Here is a 10000-nt window from a genome sequence, read left to right as displayed (position 1 = left end):
TGTCAGGCAAGCCAGGCAGATCAGAGACAAACGCAGACGTGGTACTATACAAGTTTTATTTACAACAACTATATACAATGAGCTAAACAAAACAGTATATCGACAAGCTAAGCACATACCAAACAGTCCAGGGTCGAATCCAGGCAGCAACAGTATCAGAGGTGAGACAAAAGAGAAGTATAAAGTCCAGGGCAGAGTTCAGAAACCAGTAACAGCAATATCATAGGCAAATCCAAAAAGGGGTAGTCAAAAAAAACGAGAGCAAGGTCAAAAAATACAGGAGATCAGGAATAAACACAGAGTAACGCTTTGTATGCACGAAAAGGCAATACGCGGCAGAGAACAAAGGGCAGCGGCGTCTATAAATACACCGGAGACAAATTACACTTCCGGGGGAACGTCACGGCGTCGCGGCATGTGTGCCGTGACGTCATCGCGTTTGTAGTCCATAAGGTTCTGGGGATTGTAGTCTTTTAGCGCCGGAGCGCTCCCAGGCTCCGTGGAGGAGGCAGAGGACATAAACAGAGACTTGGCAGACGTGACACTGTTTTTCATTGGACAGCGACGATATACTATTATATGTATTATATAGATGTATTACATGAACAAACAGTGATCTATTTTATATGCGCTATTTCTTAGCATTTTATTCTTCTTTAGTTAATGATTATGGCTTACAAAAATCAGTCTCAGACATAAGAATATTATACAGTATAAGACCAATTGATACTTTTAGCAGCAGTGTGGGCAGTGTGCCAAGTCCTGCTGGAAAATGAAATCTCATATCCGCATCTTCATAAAAGTTTTCAGCAGAGGGCAGCATGAAGTGCTGTAAGATTTTGTGGGAAAACAAAACTGCACTGACTTTAGACTTGATAATAAAACACAGTGGATCAACACCAGCAGATGACAGACATGACTCTCCAAACCATCACTGATTGGTGGAAACTTCACACTAGACCTCGAGCAGTTTGGACTGTGTGTCTCTCCACTCTTCCTCCAGACTCTGCTCCCTTGATTTACAAATGAAATGTAAAATTTACTGATGATCAGTGATGGTTTGGGTTTTTCTGCTGAAGCTTGGCATGGCGATGCTCCAGGCTCGGCTGTATGAAGAGGGTTATTCGAGCAGGGCAGAAATATGCGAGGCTTTTTGTGCAGCGTGCCGGCGCTCCGCTCCGAACAGGAAGTGGAACCTGCCCCGGCCTGAGCCGCTCTCTCTGACACGTGGTCATTAAAGTGCCGTAATTGTGGCCAATGTTTCAAAACAGCGCAGCCACTTAAGCCTCCACCTATAGACATGCAGGAATTTATGATTAATTTCCATCTCGCCGGGCAGGCAGGCAGGCAGGCAGGCAGGTAGTCAGTCAGTCGGTCTCAGTCTGGCTCCATCCGCCGCAGACGCTCCCGCCATCCGTGTGGGAACATGTCTTCCCACCTCAGGCAAAATCATCAATTCAGCTGAAGCTCCAGCAGAAGACACGACCGTCTCTAATCCAGAACTTCCTAGTGTTTTAACTGCTTCACTGCAACATATCTACTCACAAAAACTAGACCGTTTAAAAATTATGAGTTTCTCTGATTTTACCAAATTGAAAACCTCTGGAATATAATCAAGAGGAAGATGGATGATCACAAGCCATCAAACCAGGAGTAAAGCAGCATAAAGTTATCCAGAAGCAGTGTGTAAGACTGGTGGAGGAGAACATGATGCCAAGATGCATGAAAAAAAACTGTGATTAAAAATCAGGGTTAAACTATTAAAACTTTATGAATATGAGCTTGTTTCCTTTGCATGAAGTGTGAAAAGTGGTTGCAGTTAAATTTAGGCTAAATGCTAAGGTAACAAAAAGTTTTGGCTAAAATAGTGGACTGTTAATACTTTTGTCTGATATAGCAGTGTCTGAAAACATTTGGCTAAAAGATAAACTCCAATTTTTTGAATAAAAGCTGAAGTCCAAAAAACTTTTGATTAAAAGCTAAAGTCCGAAAAACTTTTGGCTAAAATCTAAAGTCCAAAAAGGTTTATCTAATACTTTTGCCTGATATAGAAGTGTCTAAAAACTTTTGGCTAAAAGCTAAAGTCCAAAAACGTTTAATTAAAAGCTAAAGTCCCACAATAAAATTTTGGCTAAAAGCTAAAGTCCAAAAAAGGTCTATCTAATACTTTTGTCTGATATAGCAGTGTCTGAAAACTTCTAGCTAAAAGCTAAAATCCTCATTTTTAAGTCTATTGCTGCATCAGTTTATCATTTAATACAATATATATGACATGGAGGCAGCCATATACAGTCCAAAAACTTTTGATTAAAAGCTAAAGTCCAAAACACTTTTGGCTAAAAGCTAAAGTCCAAAAAGGTTTATCTAATACTTTTGTCTGATATAGCAGTGTCTGAAAACGTTTGACTAAAAGCTAAAGTCCAAAAAGGTTTATCTAATACTTTTGCCTGATATAGAAGTGTCTGAAAACTTTTGGCTAAAAGCTAAAGTCCAAAAACGTTTAATTAAAAGCTAAAGTCCCACAATAAAATTTTGGCTAAAAGCTAAAGTCCAAAAAAGGTCTATCTAATACTTTTGTCTGATATAGCAGTGTCTGAAAACTTCCAGCTAAAAGCTAAAATCCTCATTTTTAAGTCTATTGCTGCATCAGTTTATCATTTAATACAATATATATGACATGGAGGCAGCCATATACAGTCCAAAAACTTTTGATTAAAAGCTAAAGTCCAAAACACTTTTGGCTAAAAGCTAAAGTCCAAAAAGGTTTATCTAATACTTTTGTCTGATATAGCAGTGTCTGAAAACTTTTGACTAAAAGCTAAAGTCCAAAAAGGTTTATCTAATACTTTTGCCTGATATAGAAGTGTCTGAAAACTTTTGGCTAAAAGCTAAAGTCCAAAAACTTTTTATTAAAAGCTAAAGTCCAAAAAACTTTTGACTAAGAGCTAAAGTCCAAAAAAGGTTTATTTAATACTTTTGTCTGATATACCAGTGTCTAAAAACTTCTGGCTAAAAGCTTAAGTCCAAAAACTTTTGATTAAAAGCTAAAGTCCAGGAAGGTCTATCTAATGCTTTTCTCTGATATAGCAGTGTCCAAAAACTTCTGGTTAAAAGCCAAAGTCCCCTTTTTTGAGTTAAAATTAAACCAAATCCATCAACTCGCCATTGGCTTTCTCCAAGTCTGGCTAGAGGGCTTCCTCAGGGTCTGGCCTGGTTTAAACAGTGTGCCCTCTGCTGGCAGAAAAACCCCACAGCAGAACTCAACCCATGTGGCCTAAAGTAGAGTTCTGGTGCTCCATTGGAGAATTTGTTCCATTCATTGGTTCATTCTAATATTCTCAAAAAGTGGACTCTCCTAGATTTAGAGGACTTTAGAAGAAATCTGTAACAGGAAAATATGTTTTCACACCACTGTAGCTGACCAGCATCATCCAAGCCGATCAATAAACATGAAAACATTTGGGCAGCCGTGGTTTTATGTTTTTTGGATACAATCCGGGTTAGCACCCGAACATCCCTTTCAGACAGCTTCCCCTTACAGCGTCCACAGTTAATCCTGTTGGATGTGGTTGGTTCTTCTTGGTGGTATGCTGACGTTACCCTGGATACTGTGGGTCTTGATGCATCACAAAGACTTGCTGTCTTGGTCACAGATGCTCCAGCAAGACGTGCACCAACAATTTGTCCTCTTTTGAACTCTGGTATGTCCCCCATAATGTTGTGTGCATTGCACTATTTAGAGCAGAACTGTGCTCTTACCCTGCTAATTGAACCTTCACACTCTGCTCTTACTGGTGCAATGTGCAATTAATGAAGATTGAACACCAGGCTGCTCCAATATAGCCATGAAACCTAAAATCCCACACTAAAATGATGACAGGTGTTTCAGTTTCATTGTCCAACCCCTGTAAATGCATGGTTAGTTTGCTGAGCCTCTCAGAGCCTTAAATATACCCCTTTTTAAGGGAAAACAAATAAGAGCTTTTTTAATACTAGCTTTTAATTGATTCAGCAATGTTACTATTTTGGTCAAAATGTTATGTTAGTATCTGCTGAGCTCTGCAGACACTTAAGCTGATTACAGGACTTAAGAGGACTTAACTCAAGCAGCCGGCACTCAACGGCATGAAGTGGAACTCTTACTGCACTGACTCAATAACTGCACTGAAGGTCACTTACTGAAAAACCACTGCTTACATTATTTAATGAAACGTTTAAAAATATAAAGTGTCCTTGTTTTATTGCCAGTTTGGGCTCGTCCCTAAGTCAGAACAGGCCGTCTTAGTCACGGCGGAGAGTCTGAGGTCTTTGAGAATCTGAGTTTACTAAACATTAGATAATAGGATCCACTTTTAGAGACACCACCAGCGGAATACGAACAATAGAGCCTATAGAGAAAGACAAGACCTACACTGGTTGCATTTCCCTCTTCAAAGAGCTGCTACATTAGTGGTTATGTTGGGGTAATTTGGGGGTAATTTTGCAGTTTAAGGCAGGGAGAGATCAGTGAAGATGTTCTTGTGTGTCTGAAACACAGAAGGAAGCCTTGTTCATCTATTTAAAGGGGTCAGTACCTGGAGCTTAGGTAAGGACATTAGGCTCTAGATGTCCTCTCTAGAAGTCCCGGAAAAAAGTTCAAATAGGACAGACCACCAGAGACGTGTCTGTTTAACAAAAATCAGCTTTTCTTTTTATACCTATTTTGTTGTCTAGACCATTTTAAATGGTCAACCTATTGAGTGTGTCACTCATCAAAGGTACTTATGTTCATAAGGTCAATAGTTTCAGAATGTAGCAGGTGCAATTATTTGCATTTAGGGATTGAATCTTGTTGGGCTACAGTCTGGTTGGAATTGAATCTTGTTGGACTATAATCTGGTTGGGATTGAACCTTGTTTGGCTACAGTTGGGTTGGGATTAAATCTTGTTGGTCTATAGTCTGGTTGGAATTGAATCTTGTTGGTCTATAGTCTGGTTGGAATTGAATCTTGTTGGTCTATAGTCTGGTTGGGATTAAATCTTGTTGGTCTATAGTCTGGTTGGAATTGAATCTTGTTGGTCTATAGTCTGGTTGGAATTGAATCTTGTTGGTCTATAGTCTGGTTGGGATTAAATCTTGTTGGTCTATAGTCTGGTTGGGATTAAATCTTGTTGGTCTATAGTCTGATTGGGATTGAATCTTGTTGGTCTATAGTCTGATTGGGATTGAATCTTGTTGGTCTATAGTCTGATTGTGATTGAATCTTGTTGGGCTAAAGTTGGGTTGGGATTGAATCTTTTTGGGCTATTTTCAGATCACATTCGGGTTTTGGACACAGTCCGGTTTAGACTCATATTTAGACTGAATCGTTTTAGGCTGCAGGCTCTGGGACTTACCTTGTTGTAAGATTTTGCCGAAGTATTTGTTGTGACTGGTGCAGTTCCAGCGCCGGAAGCGAAACTGGTACTGGCACTCTCGAACCCCCAGTCTGGCACCTTTGGCCACTTCATGGACGATCTCTGGCTGAGTCTGGCACAGTTCAGCCTGTTTACCAGCCAGACGCTTGGTCTTTCTGCAGATGCTGTTTGGGTCCATAACCAGGGGACTCCCCACTGCCCTGCAGCACATAGATAATCCATATTAGATAATCCATCATTTCATCAAATAATTCATTATTTCATCAGATAATCCATTAGAATCTGCAATATCTAAGTCTTTATTCCTTAGAAAAAGTATTATTGTGTATTTAGTCCTGTTTTGCAGAAAGGAAAATCATGCAGAAGGTGCCATTTTTGAGTCTATCACTGTATAATTATATAATTTAATCCAAGACTAATCTCCAGAAACCTGGTCTATTCTGGTGTATGAAGTAAAGCGGTAAGTTGGAGTGAATAGTGTCCACACTGAGGTGGCATGGAGGCAGCCATATATATATGGAGAACATAAGTAAAAAATCATTAGTGCAATAAAGAAGGGAATTCAAGCATAACATGTATATAATCCATGCTAAAGAAAAAAAACAGCTCAAGACTAAGTTTTGCTAGTAACACATTTTTGAAAGGTTTAAGATATATTTCGATGGTGGAAATGATGATGGGATAAAATATTGGTATCGTAATATATAATATTGCTTTTATTTGACATGGTGTCATTATATTAATATTAGTTGAAAGATTGTAGGCATTCTAAACTCCATAAGACTCCCTAACAATGATATCATGATATATGATACATATCACTAGATAACATACCTATAGTTCAAATACATGTAAGAAACACTGTGTTATTTGCATGTTCATACTGTCCTAAAATGTTCTGATTTGTGGTTTTATCTAGTATGTAATTACACGTCCACATATGGTAGTAAACTGAGAATAAATGTAGTCGTAATGGTATAATGGTGTGCTGCAGTTACACTCCACATCCAGTACTTTAGTGTTGAGTTACATGAAGCTGTGATACGGATCTTTCCTCTCTTATCTCTCAGTTCTTATCTCTCAGTTCCTCCTCGTAGATTCTCCCAGAGCTTCCCAGAGCTTCCCATTTCTCATCAGTCAGACTATTCAGTTAGAACATTCATTTATACGTTTATACGTTTATTATTTCACTACAAACATTTTTTTGCTCTGAATGAGTTATGTTTTTATTAAATGTTTCTATGTAAATGAATGGGAATGCATTAAAAACGCATTAATAAATGTAATTGTAATGTTCTGGTTCACACCAAGGTCCCGCGCAGCCCATTATTCACGTCTCTCGGGTTGGGAAAAGTTCTCCAGTGTTCTTCAGCCATGACAAAGAAAATACACAGAGAAAAGAAAACTAGACACGGCGCGCCGTCAGTGATATAACTCAACTCTCAGAAGAGGGAAAGTGGAGAGTCTTGGTTACGGCGGATCTTCGGACGTGTCTCTACTGGAGTTAGATGCTCCGCGATGTCGGCGATGACGGTATAACCGCTTTAACAATAAACAGATTTCAGAAAAAAGGCCAAAGCTGAATCTTAATTGCTGCGTTTTGTCAAACGTGACGACAGACGAGTGTTTACACTCGGGGAAACTGTTTACTTCAGAGCTTGATGGGAGAGGAATTGCGCTGCCAGGGCTTCCCGTGACAGTCGCTCTGACGTAATGTGAGAACGGCGGAGCCCTCCAGGCCTCTGGCTGGATCTGCTGGGCCCTCTGGCCGGATCCGTTCAGGCTGTGGAGAGTTTTTATCATTACGGAGCTGAGCCGTCTGCAGAGCCCAGGCTGAGGGAGAACACCTCATTGCTTTTCATTCATCCCTGTCAGAGCTAATCTTTCAGACTAACAGCGTTCATCTGCCGCGCCAGTTTGTTTTAAGAAGTCAAACGTGCTGCTCTCGCCAACCTCTTCCACGGCGGTCTGACACAGAAATACGAGAGGGGAGATAGCAGGTTCGCGAGTGATGAGTCCCATCTTGATTGGCCGAATATTTCATTTCAATACGAACCACTTATGCAATGGCGAGTGTCGAGACCCCGAGCGCCGTAAAAATGCCTTTTGGCAAGATCGCAAGACTCTCGCGTGTTTAAAGAGAGAGAGCACTATCAAAAACATATGACTTAGTCATGAAATAGAAATGAACATATGTCACCAGGCCAGAGCTCGGAGACACACCTGATGTTCTGAGAAAAATCGCTTACAGAGTGATGAAATGAGCAGAAAACCTCTTTTTAACAGAAAAAACACCATTGTATTAATCTTATAACTTAGAAACTCCTAAACACATTCAACAATGTTGAGTTCTGGACTTTGGAGAATAAATTCAAATAATTTCTCAAGTACAAATCCCAACAAGTCTATAATATACGGAAGTAATTATTTTACATTTTCACTCAATTATCTGAAATTTCTACTCCTTACATTTTAAATATATAAAATTAGCCTTGTAAATCTGCACTAAAAACATTAATTTTCAATGGGCATGTATGCAGCTGAAACACTAGGGAGTCTAATGCATCCCAAACCGTGTTGCCAAGATAGCAATGAACATCTGTCTGTTGACTGCTGTCAGGGTTGAAATCAGTCAGTGGTACACCTGTGTTTTCTGCTGACAAGATAGCAAAATTCCATACATTTTCCTGAACCCACCTTATTTACAGACCAATATGTCCATCAGTGTACTGTAGTTACATTCAGAAGCACTGTTGCTATTTAAATTATGCAGGTATAAGGTGTGGAAATAGATGTTTTATGCGGGGTGTAAGATAGCAATGTAAGCTAGCAATGAGCATCACGACACACCTTGTACAGGGTGTAAGATAGGTTCGATTGAGCTGCTTGAAATCTGAAACCATATACAGGTGCATCACAATATCAAAGGTGTTTTGGTCATTAATGATTGATTTTGTGTTATCTCATCGTTGCAGGGTCATCACTGTTTTTGTAAAACGTGGAAACCGTTGAGACTAACGTATAGGCGTGTCGAAACCACCATGACCAAGCTGGTTAACCACCAAGATTAACCTGGTCAACCAGCATGACCATCATGACCAAGCTGATCACCCAACATGACCAAGCTAGTTAACAACATTCACAACATATTTAAAGGTGTTTAAATGAGGAATACACTGAATTATTGTTGAATGATTATTGATTTATTGTTATCTCATGTTTATCTCAAGATCAAGCTAGTAAACCACTAAGATCAAGCTAGTTAACCACCAAGATCAAGCTGGTTAACCACCAAGATCAAGCTAGTAAACCACTAAGATCAAGCTAGTAAACCACTAAGATCAAGCTAGTTAAGCACCAAGATCAAGCTGGTTAACCACCAAGATCAAGCTAGTTAAGCACCAAGATCAAGCTGGTTAACCACCAAGATCAAGCTAGTTAAGCACCAAGATCAAGCTGGTTAACCACCAAGATCAAGCTAGTTAAGCACCAAGATCAAGCTGGTTAACCACCAAGATCAAGCTGGTTAACCACCAAGATCAAGCTAGTTAACCACCAAGATCAAGCTAGTTAACCACCAAGATCAAGCTGGTTAACCACCAAGATCAAGCTGGTTAACCACCAAGATCAAGCTAGTTAACCACCAAGATCAAGTTAGTTAACCACCATGACCGTGCTGGTTAACCACCAAGATCAAGCTGGTTAACCACCAAGATCAAGCTAGTTAACCACCAAGATCAAGCTAGTTAACCACCATGACCGTGCTGGTTAACAACATTCACAACATTTTTAAAGAGATTAAAAAAAGGTATACGCTGAATATTTGGCTACATTTTTATGCATCACTGTTTCGGTAACTTATTATTGATTTTTTTATGTTATCTCATCGTTGCAGTGTCTTCACTGTTTTTGTAAAATGTGGAAAGCATTGGGACTAATGAATGGGCGTGTCGTAACTTTTGAGTGGTGTTGTATTTTCTCGGGGTGAGCGAGGTTACGCATGTGAACGAAGTCATTTTATGACGGCAGTTGTAGCAGCCAGTTATTAGTGAGGAACATGCCCTGCACTCCCCGAGCCGTATCACCCCGAGGCTCCAGCACTTACGACTCCAACCCCCCCTCCACTCCCCCAAACGCTGCTATTGACAATACACTGACAGTGTTTCTAGGAGACCACAGTGAGGAGCAACACATCATCATCATCATCATCATCCTGACCAAACGCCTAACCCAGCACACACACACACACACACACACACCCACCCAGTGCGAGATCAGAGCGTGCAGATACAGCTCCTCTATAACTCTATAACCACTGATTATCTGGTGTGTCACAGTGGTGGGACCCGCGGGCCGGGACCACGCCGCTCCAGCGTTTTACAGCAGGACGTGTAGACTCGTAAAACCAGAGCTGCCTCTCTCTCTCTCTCTCTCTCTCTCTCTCCAAACTCTGATCCGTTCACTGTTCGGAGGGCGAGGCTCTAAAAACACTGAATTTTAAAGCGATAACTTCATCAACACATTTACACACTTCACCCTGAACCCGGCCAAACCACAACGCTCACATCTCTACTTCTACTCTGGAGATAGCAAGCAATTAAAG

General features: G+C 40.4%; 1 protein-coding gene across 1 annotated transcript in view; it reads right to left on the bottom strand.

Annotated features, from left to right (window-relative positions):
- Positions 1–10000, bottom strand: part of wnt6b (wingless-type MMTV integration site family, member 6b) — a 41254-nt gene that overhangs the window by 13757 nt on the left and 17497 nt on the right. The window contains exon 2 of the mRNA XM_022686670.2: positions 5377–5597. Within this exon, the coding sequence (XP_022542391.1) occupies positions 5377–5597 (221 nt within the window). The remainder of the gene's footprint in view (positions 1–5376; positions 5598–10000) is intronic.

This window comes from Astyanax mexicanus, chromosome 11, assembly GCF_023375975.1.
Source record: "Astyanax mexicanus isolate ESR-SI-001 chromosome 11, AstMex3_surface, whole genome shotgun sequence".
NCBI classification, from domain to species: Eukaryota; Metazoa; Chordata; class Actinopteri; order Characiformes; family Acestrorhamphidae; genus Astyanax; species Astyanax mexicanus.
Note: the sequence above shows the minus strand (reverse complement) of the source record. Positions and strands in the feature narration are given on the sequence as shown.